This window comes from Hipposideros armiger, unplaced genomic scaffold, assembly GCF_001890085.2.
Source record: "Hipposideros armiger isolate ML-2016 unplaced genomic scaffold, ASM189008v1 scaffold_326, whole genome shotgun sequence".
Classification (NCBI taxonomy): Eukaryota; Metazoa; Chordata; class Mammalia; order Chiroptera; family Hipposideridae; genus Hipposideros; species Hipposideros armiger.
Genome location: NW_017731676.1, coordinates 1042423 through 1063196, shown reverse-complemented (window position 1 = coordinate 1063196; position 20774 = coordinate 1042423). Strand labels below are relative to the sequence as shown.

General features: G+C 37.1%; 1 protein-coding gene across 11 annotated transcripts in view; it reads right to left on the bottom strand.

Annotated features, from left to right (window-relative positions):
• The window catches only part of CACNA2D1 (calcium voltage-gated channel auxiliary subunit alpha2delta 1), a 484358-nt gene extending 463590 nt beyond the window's left edge, over positions 1 to 20768 (bottom strand). For all 11 annotated transcript variants that reach the window (XM_019660718.1, XM_019660719.1, XM_019660721.1 and 8 more), the window contains exon 1: positions 20349 to 20768. In XM_019660718.1, the coding sequence (XP_019516263.1) occupies positions 20349 to 20443 (95 nt within the window). In that variant the 5' untranslated portion in view covers positions 20444 to 20768. The remainder of the gene's footprint in view (positions 1 to 20348) is intronic.
• Positions 20769 to 20774: the final 6 nt, after the last annotated feature.

Sequence of the window (20774 nt, the reverse complement as noted above, 5' to 3'; positions counted from 1 at the left end):
AACTCGATATTTCTTTTACACTTTTTCAAGTGCATGTCCTTTAAAACATCTTTGTCCTTCTTCTCCTAACAATCGGCATCTCTTAATCTATCATACTGGTATTCTACTAACAACACTTTTATAAAATAGCACTCTTGCTTTATTATTAAAAATACCACACTAATCCTTTACTGACCATGCTCATCTTCCTATCACCCCTTTATTATGTGCCACTGATATCAATCTAAAATGATGACTTTTTTGGAGTAGTATCTGATTGTCTTAAGGGACACTAGCTGAATTTAGACGGGAAACCCCAAGAAATCATGCTTTCATGACTAAATCAACACATTGGCAAGAAAACTTTCAGGAGTAGACAGCCAGATGTTATTCTAGTGACACAGAACTACAGAAGATTAAAAAAAAAAAAATTCATCCCCTTAAAAAGATGGTCTGCATGTATATGGTCTACCCAGTCAGGATTTTTCTGTGCTAATTAACTCCCCGACACCTCTGGAAAGATTCTGTGTGTATCCAATGGTTTAGGAAAGAAGAATTCCTTGGAATTTTTTTTAAAGGAGGGTGGATGGTGCATAAAAGCAGGGATTGAATCAACCAGGAAAGAGCTTGTGGGCACCTGATCCACCAGGGAAGGAGTAAATACAGTGGGAGAAGGGTAGGGAAAGAGAGGCAGAGGGACACAAAGCCACATTTCAACACAACTGGTGACCGCCTCCTTCACTGCTAAATACAAAGCCCACGTCACTTCCAGGTGCTCATGTGGAGGCCAGGCGGGCTTGGAACTAACTGGATCACACAAGCATGGCTGTGCCTTTAATTCAGAAACGAATTTAAAATGAGAATGGTCAGCGATGAGAAAGAATAACACAGACTTTCATTTCAGGACCATCCAAGGTCAATAGAATAATCTCATCATTTGGAGACAACACACTGGCCTCATAAAAATTTCGTGATGCAGCAGAGGTTTTGGACATCTTGTTCAGATATATTCTTTAAACATATATATTCTTCCTGTTGCTGCATGTAGCTCTAAGAAAAAGGCCTAGCCAAGCCCTAACCAAAGCTGCTCACGAAGAAGGTAGCATTTTATTTTTAGATGTAAGGTTTACAAGACAATGACATCTGGTTTTAAATTCTCAACCATATTTTTTTGCAAATTGCAAATAGATTAAATGAAAATATTAATGCATGAGGATCATCTTAGCAAGATGTTTTAAATATGTGCATATAAAAGTAATAATAATTAATATTTTATTGCAATAATTAACTATAATAGTTACCAAGGTGTTAGGCAGCTTCTACTGGTAAAATTTCAGCAGATTTCTTAGAATCTTGGCCATTGTAATCTTCTAAATAGTACATTCTCTTTCTGGAAGGGGATGTTTAAATTACATATAAACAGCTATAATTTTTACTATATAAGACCCATGAAGTTGTGTTGTAAGGGAATTTATTAATAATGTATTTTTTGTGAGCTTATGCTGAAAATCACTTAGAAGGGCAGTTTAGCAAGAGTTTGTCCAGCAATGTCAATATTGGTATTGTTCTTGACACAACATCCTAACTATCAGCTGGGAGATGCAGGATCTTGATAAAAAGATCTAGTTTAATTCAATTAGTTTTAAGTGGCCCACTAAAGAACAGAATAAGAACCTTTTAAGAGACTCTTAAAACACATAATTCTGATTTTTTTAAGAAACTAGTTCATCTCAATAGTCTGGAAAAACTCTATAAAAGTCCTTGAGACAATTGTTCAGGAATAAGTATATAGCGACAGACATAACTCAAAAGAGACTGCATGGAAAGACATAAAACAAAGAGGAGATAATCCTGTTGTACCATTCTATTCATATAACTTAACATGCCTCAGTTTTATTAAGTAAAATCCTACATGCAATTTAAGAGCATCTTTGTCACAGGCTGTCAGAAAAATCTCCAGTGAAACCAGTAGAAAACAACAGATACAAAATTCGAAAAAAAAAGTTTTTTCCATACAGTTCAATTTTAATGAGCACAGATTCCTAAGGAGAAACTGGAGTCTACAAAATCAAAAAGTTTTGCAATTCTCACTACTTAGTAAGTGAACATTTGAATCACTCTTTCAAAATGTTTAAATGCCTTTTGCAAGAATCCTTATTGTTTGATTATGGATATGTTTCAATACAGTGAGAATGTTTATGCTTTTACACTTTGGCAGACCCTATGAGATCTGAGATATCAATGGATATTTTTATACTGACTCAGTCTCATGATCCAAGTACACTTTATACAGATAATTTTTTTAAAAAACAAAGTGTAAATCAAACAAACAATCAAAAAAGCTCAACCTGCCACAGTTATGGCAGCCCTTCCCTTTATTACAGTACCCAGATATTTGTTCTACTGACAAATGTTTAGACTCATTGCAAATAGTCAATGTTCTAAAGAGAACACACTAAAAGTCAAATTTGCTTGTATATAACATAAAAGTCTAGTCAGAAACTACAGCATGTAACAATCTGAAATACCATATTTCCCCATGTATAAGATGCACCCTTTTTCAAAAAATTTGGGGTCTAAAAACTGGGTGCATCTTACACAGTGGTTATAATGAGTGCAAAAACAAGCACAAAAAAAGTGGGACATGCAAGTAAAAAAAAAAAATCTACAACCACTGTACTAAGACACACCCAGTTTTTAGACCCCAAATTTTTCGAAAAAGGGTGCGTCTTATACATGGGAAAATATGGCATGCAGTGCCTTTCAAACCAAAATATTAGGATTACTTTGAGAAAAACAGTCATAGCCAACCCAGTAGCCAAAACCAAAGATAAGCATTAAAGTAGGGTACATCATTTTTACAGATTATTTAATGAAAATATCTATTTTAGTTTTTTTAATGCCATTTTCAAACTGAAAACAGTAATTTGGTTACCCTTAGGCAAATCTATTAAACTAGAGTTATTCTGATTGTGCTCTGCAGATCTGGCTCAACAAAAGTATAGAAAGGGAGAGTGCTGGACTTGGGGCCAAGATAGCAGGGTAGGTAAACTCTGTGCTTACCTCCTCTCACAACCACATAAACTACAACTAAACTACAAAATAACCATCATTGAGAATTGCCTGAAGTCTAGCTAATCCAAAGCCCTTCAACAAAGGACATACAGAAGAAGCCACCTCTAGACTGGTAGGAGGGGCAGAGACACAGAATGGCTGGTCCTACACCCACGTGCGACCATTAAAAATTGGGAGGGATATCTTGGCTGCAGAGGTTCCCTCCTGAGAAGCAAGGGGTCCCAGCCCCTCCCCAGCACAGGGTTTCAGTACTGGGGAGAGAAGTCCCATAATTTTTGGTTGCCAGGTGGGAGAGGGGTAAAGAGATGGGTGAAAAATGGGAAGAGACTGAGAAGTACAAATTGGTTGTTACACAGTAGTCATGGGGATGTAGGGTGTAGCATAAGGAATATAGTCAGTAATATTGTAATAACTATGTATAGTGTCAGATGGGTACTAGATCTATGGGGGTGATAGATGGAACAGGGGTTGGGGGCAGGGTGAAAAAGGGGAAGGGATTAAGAAGTACAAATTGGAAGTTACAAAATAGTCAATGGGATGTAAAGTAAAGCATAGGGAATATACTCAATAATATGATAATAACTATGTATACTGCCAGGTGGGTACTAGACTAGTTAGAGGGATTACTTCTTAAATTATATAAAGGTCTAACCACTATGCTGTACACCTGATATAATGTACAGCATTGGGAATAGAGTCCTTTGGTATGGTGTCAGATGGTTGCTGGACTTACCATGATCACTGCTTTAGGTATATAAATGTTGAATAACTTTGGTGTACATATAATATTCTATGTTAGCTATATTTTAATAAAAATCTTAAATAAAAAGGAAAAAAATGGAGAATGCTTAGACTTGTGTAACAGTCTGAAAAAGTAATGTTATGACAACTGAATCTAATTATTTTAAAACAAGGTTAAATGTTTTTTAAATTCAATTTTTCCATTAGTTGATTTTCATTGTATTCTACAAAAATATATATTTGCAATGGATATGAAATTTACAAAAAAATAAATAGAACTATATTCCTTGATCATAGTTAGTATGAATAGCACTGAATTAGACAGTTACCCTGGCCAAAATCCCATGGTATTTGCAAATTAATTTGTGCTACAGGTATAACAAGACAAATCCTGAACAAATCAGATAATCAGAAGTCCTTCCAAAAGGAAATGATTAGGTATGCACAGGGCGAAGCAAGGCAGAACCTGTACGCAGGAGAGGAAGGGCCCTTTTAAGGTAAAGTGAGTGCCCAGTATTAGGCATTTTAAAGGAGCACTTTACGAAAATTAGTTCTTTGAAAAGCAGAAGCCATGGCTAGTCTCCTAAATCTAATCACTGAAGAGGATAAATCCTATGTGGATGCTTTCAGTTACATATGAACATTTCTGCATTAATACTTTATAATTGGGGCATTAGTTAGAAAGGTCACAATTTCATATAGATATGAATAAAAAAAAAAGATGCTGATTTGGATTTCAGAAAATTACCTAGTTTATATAAGCAGGGAAACGCACATAATTTCAGGAGAGACCTAAGATTTCATGAAATCGAAACCTTAATTTGCAAGTTACTTAATCCTTTACATTCCAGAATTGTTTTACAATTTTTCTAAACACTACTGGCAATTGACTTAAACCACACCACAGAGAATTATTTTCTTTATAGAGGGTGGAAAGTTCAGCTAACACTATTAATGAGTTGTTAGTGAGATAATCAAATTTACAGGATGGAGCAGAACCAATGTAACACAACACAACTTTCCTGGAGGCAAAAGGACGATGGGTCATCCGGCTGCCTCAGAGAATCTTCAACATTTGTGAATATCTAAAGTGGAAAAGAAATGAGTATTCCCATTTTCTAATTTTGGGTGTTTTTATGGTGGTTGTCTAATAATGAAAGCTGTGGGAGGAAGAATTCTAAGATAACAATCTTCTAGAGCGGGGGGCAGGGCCTGTGATTAGAGAGGGATGTCAACTGCCATGATGAGGTTATGTTGTATGGCCAATGGGTAGGGATTCTGTAGATTTAAAATCCCAAAACATTTTATTCTGATTTAATCAAAAGAAAGATTATCATGGGTGATCTAATTAATTAGTTGGAAGTCCTTAAAAGAGAGACTGAATCAAGATTTGCCTTCTGGCCTTTCAGGAAGAAGTAAACTACCATGTTGTGACAAGTCCTGTGAGAGGGCCATGTGGAAAGGAAATGCCTCTAAGAGCTGAGAACAAAGAGAAAGAGGAGGGAGTTATGCCTACAACCACAAGGAAGCGTCAGCAACCACATAACCTTGAAAGAGGAGCAGAACGTAGTCCAGGCAGCCTATATGCCTCGGAGCCAAAGATCCAGCTACATGGCTAGATTCCTCACCATGGAAACTGTGAGAAAATAAATGCACATTGTTTTAAAACACTAAGTTTGTAGCAAACATATTACACGGCATAGAAAATACCAAACTGAAATAAATAAATGAATCTAGGTTCCTGAATTCTAAATAAGTGACTCATTCTATCCATCAATGTTCATATAAAATGCCTTTATGAAGATTCTGTCTGGTTTGTTTTCATTCACTGCACTTTAAATTAGTGGTCAGTCTTTGATCTCTGTTGTATAATCTGATTGACATATTTTTTTTGCACAAATGTTGAGGATTTAACAGTTTCCCTTACTCCTCTCATTGAATGAGCACATTACATCAGCGGGGCACAAGGAAAGGCCACACTGGATCCGATTCTGCACACACAGTTCGAAACTTTCAGATGCATGACGAGCTCTAATATTAACTCCTCTGGAACAACTAGAATTGATATTTTAAACAGCTTAATTGAGTTATACTCTTTTCTAAAACAAAAAAAAAACCTTCATAATATTCATTTATTCCTCAAGGTAAGATGATATGTTTGCGAGCTGCTCCTCTTAGAAGAAAACAAAAGCACCACTCTATGAGTGAGTATGTTACACCTAGTTTCATAATTATTGCTGATGTAGTTTTAAAGTTAGCATTTTCAGACAGTTTGCAACAATTACTAGAAATACGTTGTCAAGAAAGGGCATCCAAGGGCCTCTTTCACAGGATTGAAATCATCAGGTGACAACGGGCCTCTAACATTATTTCTCTGCACACAAGATTGCAAAGACACTGACTTCATTATATCTGCGTTATATATTTTTTTTAATATGCCCTTCGATCAGATAAAGAAAAAAGCCTGGTACCATGCTATGCTTTAGTGTAATTTGGGGATAGTACAGAGTGTTAAAAGGGAGAAAATCATCAGATTTCATAATGAGAGAGGAAACTAAAATGTGGGGCTGGGGTGGGACCTTTTCAGAAGCATGCCCACAGGCACTGGAGTAACCCCCCTTATCCACGGGAGATACGTTTCAAGCGCTCCAGTCGGTGCCTAAAACCACAGATATCACCGAACCCTGTATACACTACATTTTTTTTCTATACTTACATACCTATGATAAAGTTTAATTTATAAATTAGGCACAGTAAAGATCAATAACCAATAAAAATAGAATTATAACAATATACTGTAATAAAAAGTGTGTGAATCTGGCCTCTCAAAATCTTATTGTTGCTGTACATACAGAGTGTACAGAGTGGACACACTGGACAAGGAATGATTCAAATCTGGGTGGGAAGAAGCGGGATAGTATGAGATTTCATCATGATACTCGGAAAGGCGCCCAATTTAAAAGTCATGAATTGTTTATTTCTGGAAGTTTCCATTTTATATGTCCGGACCACAGTTGACCTCAGGTAACTGAAACCATGGAAAGTGAACCTCCCCTTATTAAGGAGAGACAACTACACACGATCTAGTTTATGCTCAACAGACACATGAATGACAAGTATGTAACAACTAAGACTAAGTTGTTAGGAGATATTTGGGTGGTGCGCAATTAGATGTTAGAAGGTGCTGAAGCCAGGAATTCTTCCTCACAATGTGTTACCAAGGCCGGATCCACATCCAGTTAGTGGCAGAGGCAAAGGGGAACCCAAGTCAGCTGACTCCACTAAATTCTCCTCCTTGTAACATATTTATTTAGTGCTTTCTATGTGCCATGAATTAACAGTCTTAATTGTCACAAGAACCTTAAAAAGTTTTGCCAATGGGAAGGTTAACTTGCTCAAGTTAAACCAGCTAATAAACTGTAGAGTTGAGCTTTGAATCCACACTTTAACAAACCAGGCAAGTGCATGAGATAATTATGTCCTAATGTTCAAAAGAATTCCTCTGTAAGAATTAAATTCTCTTCTGTGCATCTAGAATAATACTAGTCATGAGTCATTTTTGAGAGAACTCAAAAAATGGTCCTTCAAATCATTATCTGTGTTCTGTGGTTCAGATGAGGAAACTTGCTTAGAAAAGTTGCAGCCACATCACAGATGATCTCTTTTTAGAATTCTAAGCACTTCCCACCATAGCAGACTGCCTACCTTGGGTCTCGGATCTTCTAAAACAGACTAGTGTGGTTCTGGCTTTGCTCAAATGTCTATCAACATGCTTACTAGCAACTTTTGAGGACAAGGGGAGCAAGGTGAAATCATGGTGAGATTCGGAAGATGTGAGAATCACAAGACTCAGTGGGCAAAAAATTAAAACTATAATCAGCAAGCATACATCCCGTCCCAATCATTCAGAGGTTTCAGACACTCCTAATGAAATGTGCAAGCCTTCATATGTATGACAGCTCTTCTGGATACTACAAAGCCTTTTCAGGTTTTATAATTTCTTCTAACGATGTGCCCTACATACACTTAACACACCTGAATCTACGTACATGTTTCACTAGTGGTTTCTTATAGTATTCATTTCATATGAATTATGTTTATATATTAATTTATGTGATATATTACTATACTAAATATATATAGTATATATGTAATATATCACATATGTAATATATTGGGTTGTCGGAAAAGTCATGACGCATTTTTGCAACAAAAAGCATAGAAAAAATACGTCATGACTTTTCCAACAACCCAATATAAACATTTATATAATACGGGTGTGAGTGCATACATATGTGTGTTTCATGTGTTACCCCGCAATTAGGGTGGCAGTGTAGAGGAAACAGAAAACAAAAGGAACAAAACAGACCCTGAGCAGCCTGTTGACCCCAGGTTTTAGAACCCCATGCATATTATAAGAACAGAATCCCAGGGGCCAATCTACTTCACTTGTGGAAAAATCCAGAAGGGACAGAATCAAATCCAAGGCTTGCAACCCTCAAGCCGCCCCTCAGTCACAGTCATTTATACCCAGGGACTCAGCTGGCTTTTAGACACTACACAGACAGGTTGCGTCACATCTGATAACTTAAGGAGACAAATGGACCTCATCTAATTATCATGCATGGTTTGCTCTGTGATGAGCTACCATTCCCGTATGTTTATTTATCACCATTGAGTATTAATATAAATATTAAACAATTACTCACCAGCAGACCTTGACATGATGTATATCAGTCCTCTGGGAACTGAGCTACACATGCACAATAAAATTGTATCTCAAGAAAATTAATTCTGATTTCTACACTTACATCAACAGAAAAATCAGGTGTTTTGAGAGACAGCCATGCTTAATTGTTTAATTTAGAGCCAAATGCATACCCCCCTGTGTCCATCCTCCTGAGGCTTCACATGGCCCATGGTTTGTCTCTCCTAACAGTTTCACAAATGCAAATGTAAGTCAATTCTAATAGCACGTCAAAGAAGGGTTGGTATTTTTAAAGTGGCAAATATCATAAGGATTTTACACATTCCTATCTGTTGCAAATGTCAAAATGGCTGCCATAAAAAGGCAGGTTTCTGGCACTTGAAAACTTGCTGCTTCAATGGTTATCATCGAGTTGTATTCATTAGTCATGGTATTCATGGATAGTTTCATGAAAATATCTCTTTCCTCCACAAACTGATTAAAAATGTGCAGCAGACATTTTAAGTGTTTTATTTCTACCAAGAAGACAATAGTGAGGATAAAAGGCTGGCCTCCATTCATACTGGAAAGTGAAAGGGTGGGGTTAAACGAGTGTAACTAATCATCAGTTGGATGAGTTAAATGAAAACTAGCCTTTTTCAGTACACTCTTGGCAGATTTTTACTGACTTCTGTGTTGGTTGCTAAAAATGCAACTGGTCTCCATTTTACTCCTCTGTGCTTGCCCAATTTGCAGGGTTGTCCGGAATCATGTCTATAAACATCATGAGTGGATTGCTTTATTAACTTTCAAATAGTCTGACTTGAAGCTGAAAACGCACATCTGTGTTTGACAATGAGAGGTTATCAGTGACAGAGTTATGACTTTTAAAAATAGATTCCATCTACCGTGGTACAGATTTCATACAACAGGTGCTGGCTGAAATGTCAAGATAAAACATATCAAATCCTTTGTGGTTCTGCTTTCTTCATGGTCTCGTTTAGGGTAGAGACTGTGTCCTTAACCTAGACACAAAACAATTCACTCCTTCTGCTTCACTGCATCTCCGTCCACTCCCTCTTCATGATTAAAGGCTACACAAGCTTTAGGAAGAGACATTTTTAAGGCCTGAGAAGCATTCCTTTTCCCATTCATTTCAGGTTTTTCTCATGGCCCAAATGATATGTTAGCACAATAATCTAGCTCACTAAACCTTAGTCATCAATTTATGATCTCTTGAAGGCAGAAAAATCACCCATGGTACAATAATAAAGGCCGGCCATTATACAGTCCTACACATCCTCTGACTTGACCCCCATAGTGAAACACTGTGACTCTGGATGAACTTAATATGATCCTTGTTCTACAAGACGGAGAAACTGAGACTTAGAGGTAGTTCTACTGTACTTTACACTGACTTCCTGTTCCCCTCGACCATTGCTGGACTGTGCAGCCAGCCACAGCTGGAACAGGTGAGATCACAGATGGTCAAAGCTCCAGCCATAGAAGGCAAACAAAGCACAGCAGGTAAGGGTAGGACTCTAGCTTCAAGCTGCCTCAGATGAATTTTGCTCCTAAGGAAATTCTGAGTTCTTCATGCTGTAAACTTTACTTTCCTCATCTATAGAACAGGCATAATAGTACTTACGTTAGGGCTCTGACTTGAAGGTTGGATGGATTAAAAAGCATGCACAGTCTTTATTCCCAGTATCTGGCATACAGAAGGAGCTCAAAAAAGTCAGAAAGCAATATTATAATATGTAAAGAGAGTTGTTAGTTTAATGTCCAGACAGTCTACGGGTAAAGACATCAAAATTACCTCGAGTAAACTGTGAATACCCACTGGAGCCAAAAAAGAGCGAAGTCACAAAAGGGAAAAACACATAGCCCACCTGAATTCTTCTCATCTCTTGTTATGAACCACAGGGGTGATTTTCCCACACTGCACTGGTACCAATGAGATCAAGGCTGATTCTTAGATCTGCTGGCATTTGTGATCCTAACCATTCATTCTGTCATCTTGGAAACTTAGGGAACTGCTGTGATGGTGGCTGCCGGTAATTTCCAGACCTTCAGGAGACCTGAGAGGCCTCTTTACGGGCGGACCAGGAACATGCTTTGCAGGAGTAGCCCGTCAGTGGTTTCTTATCTTATCAAATGTATTCTTTTGTTTTCTTGACAAGGATCTGTTTCAATTCAAATCTCTGCCCTCTGCCAAAGACTGGATATACGATGGGGAGACAGAGTGTGGGAGGGAACCATCCCGATCTGCCAAAAAATTAATAAATAATGATAAATGGACAAAAGCGAGAACTATTTGTTTTATTGTTTCCTTTTCATTGATGTTTCTTCTTCCAAAGCACATATATTTATTAAGTCTAATCACATTGCAAAACTACACGGATTTTCAAGATGATAGTGTCTCCTAAACAAGAAATAAAAGAAAAATAAAGACGAAAAGGACCAAATGTTGCTATGTCCAAAGGGAACAGGGTAGTGAAATGAAGTCTTATTACTACCAAGTAAAGAAAAATGCTCCAGTCTGTGTATCTCAAAACTTGAACATTACTAATGTGCATGCATTACATTTCTGAATCAGGTCATTCCCTCTGGAGAATGGAATATGTAATTTTAAAAACATTCCTCCAAAAACATTTCCAGTAAATTAAAAGTGTTATCTATCCTGTATTCCAACCATCTGCTTTAATTCTCAAAGCTGTTTCATCTTTCAAGTTACTTTGTAAGACATCGTTTTTTCGTTTTGATCCCTTCCTCACCTGCCTCTGTCTTAACATTCACCCATCAGTCATGGCCTCTTTCATCTCTCTGCCATTTGGTCTCCCACTGATATCCTCAAATCTCCCCTCCGTTAACACTTATTTGTCTCTACAACCTTCTCCACCACCAGGAGCCTTTTTCTAAGAATTGCCTCTTCCTCTATCCACGCTAGTAGCATCTGGCTAGTTTCAATGCAATGCCTCCTAACGAGATTGGACCAGGGTGTGGAGAAGTGACCCAAACTCAGGCAACCAGAATCCTTTTTCCAAATCTCATCTCCTGCTCACAAATGAATGGGCTATCAATGGCCACCTGGACCACATTCATACTGACAACATATCTTCTTTAGGCAGCAATGTTCTGACTAGGATTCTAGTCCCAAGCTGGTTCAGAGCCTCAGTGGAGACAACGTAAACCCTCACAGCCATTCAATGCCATGAGCGCTGGGAAGCAAATAAAACCACTCTGCAGGGACAGAGAAGAATGAGGAGTCAAACAAAGAAAACCAGAGGCTGGACCAGGAGATGATCCCGATGGCAGTCCCACCCCTTTCTGCAGCTGTTGGCATATCCTTGACCTTGACTCCCATGATTGACCATCCAGCTCTACTACCACTGAAACATATTTCCCTTTTAGGTTCCAGATAGTCCTATGGTTTTCTACTGCTTGTGATCTCAAAACACCAAGAGTGCCAAATTTCTTAAAACTGTCCTCCTCTGAACTTCCTGTCCAATCCCTCCCATTCCATACATGGTCAAATCCCTGGAAAGAACAACCTACATTTGCTGCCTTTATCGTCTCCTTGTTACCTACTCCGAAGGCACTGCAACCACGCTTCAGTCTGCAACACTCTGCTAAAACTCTCTCTTACACCCTCAGTGATCTGGTGACTTCCTTAAAGGGCACATCTTGTCTGACCTCTCTGCAAAATGAAACTGTAGATCAAGGTTCTTCTTTTGAAACCAGCATGCCTACCGTAACAGATGCTCAATAAATCAGATGCTAAATAAATGAATGAACCTTTTTTCCTGGCTTCAAAGATACTGCTCTCTGACTTTGTCTCCAAATCCCCTTCAGATAGAAATTTCGAATGGCCTAATAGTTATCTACAGATACTGCCAACCTGGTATTCCTCCTGTGTTCTCTAGTCTCCAAAATTCAGTGTAACATGATCGACCTGCCTGTGATCTTAGATTCATCTTGAACTCTTCTCTCTCCAATCCCCCAAATCCCAGAATGAACAGGGCCTTAAGCTGTACTTCTACAATATGTTTCACACACGCTCTGCTTCCGCACCGCCACTGTTCTTTCCTAGACCTCAGTCATCTCTTACTCTGGGAATGCTGCAATGGTCTCATTGTCTCTGCCTCAAATATTGGTCCACTTCAATCCATCTTCTACATACTATATTTCAGAACCTATGACTTTTACTTTCATTTTACTATCTCAGGATGAAGGCCACATTTGGGTACACAGAGCTGGGCAAGCACAAATGTCCACGTGCTGTGAATACCATCCATCTGCCCTTCAGGTCACATGGGAAGATGGGCCTGATGCAAAAATTTCATAATCCAGACTCAAACCAATGGTCCAGTCCCGCCCCATCTCTTCCCACCCAGGAGCCCTATGCCTAACATGAAACAGACCACGTTGCTTCAACATTCTACATGCTTTTCCTTGGTCATTCCTTGGAGGATCCTACTGCTTCACAGTCAACTTGGAGTTGTGAATGTCTTTCTTGAGGACTCTCTTCCTCAATCTGGATACTCAGAATGTAATTCAAGGCACTACATAACTTGCACTGAATAATAATAATTGCATTAATCATTGAATTAAATCACAGTTGAAGCAGGAGACATTAAAAGAGACAGCATAAATTAAAACTATTTTCTAAAAATAAGGTGTACTATATGTACTTAGAAGTTTAAATAGTCTTAAGCATACTACCTAGAAGTCTACCTACCTGCAAGTTATTTCATTTCTTGTAATCTAGTGGAAAAAAATTATTGACAGAATTTCTTGATTACTGGCACTTAAGCTTTTAATAAAGTGTTATACTTCTTACCCGATGAAACATTTCCCCAGGGTTTTATAAAAAATAAGAATGTTTAATTGCTTCTATTTTTTGAGATCTAGACAATTTTATTGTCTTTGGTTTCTAAGGTGACTTTCCATATATGAATATTTAAGTATCTAAAAATGAATATTATGTTCAGTAAACAGCATTTCCAGGATAAGCAAGATCACATGGGAAGTGGGAAAAATGTATTTTTTTTAAATAACCAGCCTCTGCCTTTAGCAGCTGTAATGTTAATTTCACACCTTGTAAGTCCGAGAGCTCCTTGGTCTGCCCCACTTACACATATGTCATTTCTCATAGCATTTTTACCACAACACTTCTTGGTCACCTTTTTAAAACAAAAGATTGTCCCAGTTTGCCTAAGACCATCTATGTTACTGAGCCAGTTCTCCTTTAATCCTCAAAATAAGACATCATTAATGTCTGTCCATCCCTTTACGTAGCCTGACAACAGGCACCTTCAACAGAGAACGATTTTATTAGCTCTTTCCTTTTTTCCTCTAATTATCCCCACAGTACTCGTATGTGGGCAAATGTCAAAAGAAAAAAACACCCAGACTGTTTGACAATTTTGATGGAAATTTTGATTATGTATTACAGATTTATCTATGCATCAAAATCCCTCAACAAGTTCCCTATAGAGAGAAACGTCCAGTGGTAGAGGAAGTCCCCTGAAACAGTGAGAGAAGCAGCAAGTTAGAGCAACCCGAAACTGAGGTTTGGTCACAGGTAACGGGAGAAAACAAACCAAAGATTCCCTATTTGATTAAATGTTATATGCAAATAATAATAAATTATGATGAATAGTAAATATGTGTGTATGAGAGAGAACTTAGCAATTAATTATTGAGTAAAAGAATACAGAAATTATTTTTCATAATGAGCCAGGAGACTATCACAATAAACTTTTAATTACTCAGGAAAAAGAACTTCAAAGAGACGATAAGATTGTCCTCAAATCTGAAGCATTTAAAATGGGCAACACCATTATGTCCCATTGCCATCATTTCTACCTTAAGTAGTTCCCCGATTTATGTTACAGAATTTAAAAAGTATCCTCATTTTTTTTATTCCTGCAGAAGCATATGGTAAAAAAAAAAAAATCAGAAGCAAATGTTAAAATAACATTTAGCCAGAAATATACCACATTCATATTCAAAGAGAACTTTAAATATTGCTTCATATATCACAGCATGAGTCTGAATTATTGAAATTAACTGTAAAAGTGTGCCAGTTTGTTGAGGTCACAATGTCAATCTTTTCCTTGTTTATAATCTTATGCGAATCTGTACAAATGGCAAATTTTAAAGGAGCAATGATCCTTTAAAAAAATGACTCATTTTTTTAAAACTGCTAATAGTAATTTATTCCTGTGTATTGAATTACTACAAAATGTGAAGCTTATAAGGAAAAGAAACCTGAAAGTTTATATTTTACAAATAAAATTTTAAAACGTGCACATTTAGCCTTCATTCCAAAAACATGTCACAACACCAGATACGTTTAATTCTTACAAATTTCAAAGTGTCCCAATCTAAATGGCAGAAATAAAATTACTTAGTTTTAAATTAAAACCTTTTAATAGGTTCCTAATATCCCATGTGGAATAGTTTCTTTCACATACTCATTTTGTTTAAAAGATGGCAAAACTATCTCTAGAATCATACTTCTTTTGTTACTCATCAACTATGTTAATAACTTGTCACTATCAGACCTGAGCATATTCAAGTTGCTTTCATATACAATATCTCATTTGATCCTCTTTACAAATTATCCTAAATGCTAGTGTTATAAAAATATTTTGAATGACATTTAATCCCTAAAAACAGTTATGGATTGGTAGAGATCTTAAAACATGCACATTTATTAACAGACTTACCTTACTGAGGTTTTTCTACCATAGCAAACTACTTGAAGAGAGTTTAAAAAAATACATACGTGTGCATACATATACTCATATAATATATATTTGCACACATATAAAATATTACTAAAAAGAATACTATAATGATATAAACTAGACAAATTACCTAATTATGCAATATTACTATCTTGGACCCTCAAGGAAAAGCTGATAAATACAGTAATACAGTATTTTTCACAAAGTGCTACCATTTTTACTTTGATTGACGTTGAAGTCACTACCCTTTTTCTTCCAACTCTGTAAACAATAGGACACAACCATGTTCATGTTTTTGAGTACATGAAAGAAAAAATGAATCGTGTGTAAGCTACATGGTTGGCCATCTTATCTCAGTGCAGTTCCAAGTTTACTGGAAAGCAACCACATAAAGGCTTGGGAAGAGATGTGGTACTCACAGACAGTCCATGAAAAGGACTGGCTGACACAGTGTGACACAGGGCCGGATGCACACTATAAGCCTTAAGTGAATGTGGAGTGGATGAAATAGAACAGACTTCTCTCCCCATGGTATGCTTTTTGAAATACTACAACAGACAGCTGTTGTAGTACACATGATGGAAGGTTGTCACTTTAATGACAATAAAATGTTACTTGTTAGAAATACTGCAATTTTGATTTTTTTCAAACTTCTACCTAAGTATATTAGAACTGATTATGTCCATACATGTAAGACACTGAAAGAAATCAACAAATTGGATGATTTGCCTAAAATGTATTTCACTTAACTATTCAAACCTCCAGTTTGAGGTTATAAATAGTTTGAAGACACATATAGGAAAACAAGATGTGAACAGAAGTACACATTACTTTCTTTGAAATTTGCATCTATACTGAAAAATAGGGAAAAGAAAATAAATCTCTGTGCATGTGTTTTATATAATGATACTCCAGAGAACACATCAAACAATATAGTTTATGTGCAAAATTTTAAAATTACTTTAAAATTCCTAAATGCATTGTTATTTCTTATGAACATAAACTTCCAAATATAAATACTAAACATGAATAATTCGCACGTGTTATTTATGTTTTTTCAAAACCTTACCATGTGTAAACCCAAGAAGGGAGAGTATTTTATTCTGTTAGTTTTATCAGTATTGGAGAAATAACAGAAAGGTGTCTATATAGTGAGGTTTCTTTGGAGAAAGAGAGTGATTCATTTTTAATCTATTTTCTAAATGAACAGCTTGCTTTCTGGTTTTTTATGTATTTATTAAATTAAAATTAAATTAATGAAAGCCATAAAAAATAATAAAGGCACATTTTATTTCCTCTTTATAAACCATAATAAGCTTATATTCTTGTATCTTTCTAAAATGTTTCTTGGGGGGGTTATATCCATTTCAGTCTGCCTAATACTCATTCAAATGCCAATCCAAATAGGTACGCATATACTTATGCATAAATATCAAATTTTACGTCATGTTACTACTTGTATAGAAAACTATATCTATTGTTTCATATTTTAAACACATACCTGTGGAATCACAAATGATGTCATGTGGTTGAGCTGGTGAGAACAGATTAAGGATCTGATACAAGGATTTCAATGTGCACAGTTTTGAGGTTTTATTTTACATTTAATATTTTACCTTCTATTTTATCATGATATATTTTCTTGTATACACAATATGTGAATAAAAATTGGTAAACCCCAATGAGAATATGTCACTTCTAACATGTGGAAAAGATATCCATTCCAATGTCATGGATAAAAAGAAATTTCTTTTCCACAGCCTTTAAATATAAATTTGCCTAATAACAGAAAAAATATATATCTTAACTATTTAAACCCCAAGGTACTATTATTTTTTGAGATGTTATGTTTATTTTATGTAGATATCTGTAATTCTTACTAATATATTTATACCAACATACAATTTATATTAAAATCCCATATAACAATGGGCTCTCAGCCAATGATTCTTGACTATTTGGCATTTGATATGACTGAGATAAAAGTTTAACATGAATAGTAGTTACATCTACGATGTTTTTTAAAAAACTAGATTTGTAAATAGATTCTAACATTAAGGGGGACAGGTTTAAATTAACATTACAATACTGGCTACCTTACATATTATCCTGAGTTTTAAAATAGAAGTGTTTTCACATCTGTGCCAAGAAATTATTTCTAGAACAAGCGAGAGTTTCCCTTTTTGAAAACTATATTTTAAACAACCAGTCTAACATGTGCATACTATAAAATGAAAATGATGTGTTTTCCATTTATATATAAACCAATATACATAAGGTGCTTGCTACCATATGGCATATTTATGTTTCATACCTTATTAAGACAATCATTTCCAAAAGAAAAACCGAACCTAGCAAAATAATTGTATCAAAATTCCTTTGTCTGAAAAAAAAAGTTATTTTAGTGTTGACTCTTAGAACAGTTTAACTACTAGTTTAATCCAGAAGAATATGCTATATGAGAATGAATGATAAAGCAGAGAGCAGAAAATTAAAGATATTTAGAATGATATATTTTTGTTGTATTATAAGGAACCTTAAGCCCTTAATATTACTGTAAACACTCTACTTAAAAATAAAAAATAAAAACTTTGAGTTACTAACTCTAATTCAGGTCTGACTCCAGTAAGCGCATAATTAATTTTATAATGTGTTGATAGCATCCTCTTCTGATAATCAAAACTCCTTACATTACCTTTTCTCTGTAAAATAAAATTGTCAAAAAAACAAAAGAATTTACTAATGATTTCCAGAGAAATCATTTATATATATATATATATGCATAATAATTAGCCTTTAATGAATGCTATAATCCTTATACTCAGTTTTTATAAACTTGAATTTTCCTCAAAGATTTGAGATTTATCCTGATAATTCACACTCCATATGAATTATTCTCTTGCAAGAAAAGCAAATGGAATCACATCTTCTTGGAAATAATGCTGCACTTTTATAAATGGTATAAATTTTATTCAGAAATCTAACAGTAATACAGATGTTAGCTATCATTTGTCCTCTCATCAGAAGATGGTGTTATTAACTTTTCAAATAAATAATTGAAGATGTAGAAGCCTTACAAAAATACTGTTAATATTATTTACAGGAGACTGACTTAGCTCTACAAAATCTTTCATTAAGCTCTCATTTCATGAAATAATGTTTCATATAATTTGAAGACATCTTCAATTTCCATTGTTAAAAAATGAATTTCAAATCCTTTCAAAAAAAAAGAAATTGTGGTTTCTTAATTCCTATTTTTGCACACTATTTATTTTCTTTCTTGTCTCTAATGAATTCCTGACCATGAAATTGAGTTATTTTAATTTTAGGAAATCATTTATTGTAGCTGTCCTTACAATAAAGATTTTTACATTAATATACCATGGTATGTTCAGGAATAAAAGGCTGTATTTTGTTACAGTTTAAAGTCACAGTTTTTCCCAATGGTGTGATGATGCATTTCCTCCAAATTATAGAAATATTGATAAATTGTCAATTAAAAATAGCTGCTTTAAAAATGTGTAAACTGAACACACTGACTCCTTTTTAAAGAGCCACTTTTTTATTTTACAAAAAAATGCAAGGGAATCACTTGAGTTCTCACTGTACAGGCCAAGCTAGAAAAAAGAGTAAAAACTTAAATAAAAGTATAATTTCTTAATAAGTGTAAGTAATTTTGAAGCATCTTTAGGGTAATTCTTACTCTTTTTATTATTCAAAATATCCGCTTGGAATATCCTGCCAATTAAGCGAAGATCTACAGATAACATTTACCCTTTCACTTCATAACAGAAAAAAAGATCTGCAGTCATTTTTATGGAAGATTACCTAAAAAGGAACATGACTGTAAATCAATGACAAAAAATATTAGACACTTTCCTTCTCTGGGTTAGAATGTGCATCCTTCAGATGCTTGCACTGACACCTAATGTAATAAATACCTTAAGCTGAATCTTAAATAATAGCTGCAGGGTTTCAACTGGTAAAGATTTACTCTTAGTATCATCCACCAAAAACTCCAGTATTCAGCACTCAGTCAACAAAGGACAGCAAATAATTCCCAACATCATAAATACCGGGAAGGCTACCTTGGGCTTTGTTTTTGTTATGTAAAATGCATTAAAGTGACTCATCCACTTAAGATTACCTACTCTCAGAAGCTTTAAAGTAGCTTCAAGAACCAAAATAAATGCTTTCCCAGAATGCCTGATAGGCTGGCTATTCAGCGCATTTAAAGAAATGTATGTATTTTTATGTGCCACCGACTGATTATTTTTTCCATCCTAAGAGAGGAATTATTATTTTTCATTCCCTTCCTGCCGTGTGACTACATAGACAGCTACCTTTAAACAGTCTATTTTCAGAATACCAGCGAGGTTTTCTAAGTTATTTCAGAAATGTTAAAAATAAAGAGAAAATTGCAGGAGACTCTGGAAACGCCGAGTTTCTCCCTCAAGGACTAGGTTCTATTCATTCTAAGAACAGGAACCGCGTTTCTTCCGGCACTTAGATGCTTCCAATGAAAGGTTCGGGGGGTTGAGATCGGGGTCCCAGGACCTGCGAGCCCTCGGGGTGGACGGCACTCTCCGCAGCTGGGAGCCAGCACGCTTCCGAGCGGAAAGGCTGGCCGGTGCGCCCGGTAATTTAGGATGGAAACGAGTTTGGACACCACAGCGATCAGAGAGCATCCCAGAGGCAAAGTGCGGGACAGTCCCGGCTGCCCCGCCAAGCCTGAAATGACCTATTTGTAAAACACCTAATCAAAACGCAACTTTTTATTACACTGGGTTGGATGAGAGCGGCTACCTGGCTGGAAACTTTTTTCCCCCCCGGTGCCTGTAAACTCTTTAAGTCTAAAGAGTCCTTGAAGAGATGGGCTGAGCCGCCGCGAGGGGTCGGCGGACGTTTCCCGGGACGGCTCGGCCGCGGCGCCAGCCCCTCGGAAACGCCGGCTCGGGGCGCATGCCGGCGGCAGCACGCGCGCACCTCCCGCTCGGCCTCCCCGGATCCAAGCCCGGCTCGCTCCCCACCCCCACGGGCAGCAACGCCTCGCGCCTCGGGAGCGGAGCCCCACGCCCCGCGCCCGCCCGGCCCGGCCGGCGACTTACGTGACTGCCGAAGGGAACGGCTCCTCCGACGAGGGGCCGATCAGCAAAGATTGGAAAAGTGTCAGAGTCAAGGCCAGCAGGCAGCCAGCAGCCATCTTCGCGATCGAAGATCAATCCCGCCTCCCTCCCCAGCCCGGGGGAAGGAACGGTGCTGGAAGCCGCGGGAAGAGGAGCAGGATCCCTCTCGGTCCGGACCGCAGACGTCTGGAGGGCCGGGGCGCGCCCGGGGTGCGGGGCGCACACGGGCGCGGAGGGCAGAGGGCGGCGGGGAAGGGGCGGCGGCAGGCGGACCCTCTAGCGCGTGTCGGCGGATCCGCGCCGCGCCTGCCTCGCCTGCGCCGCCATCAAGGGCGACTTTGGAAACAGACCTGGGCGAGCCCGCCGGCGCTCGAGCGCTTTCGCTCTCGCTCTCTCTCTCTCTCTCTC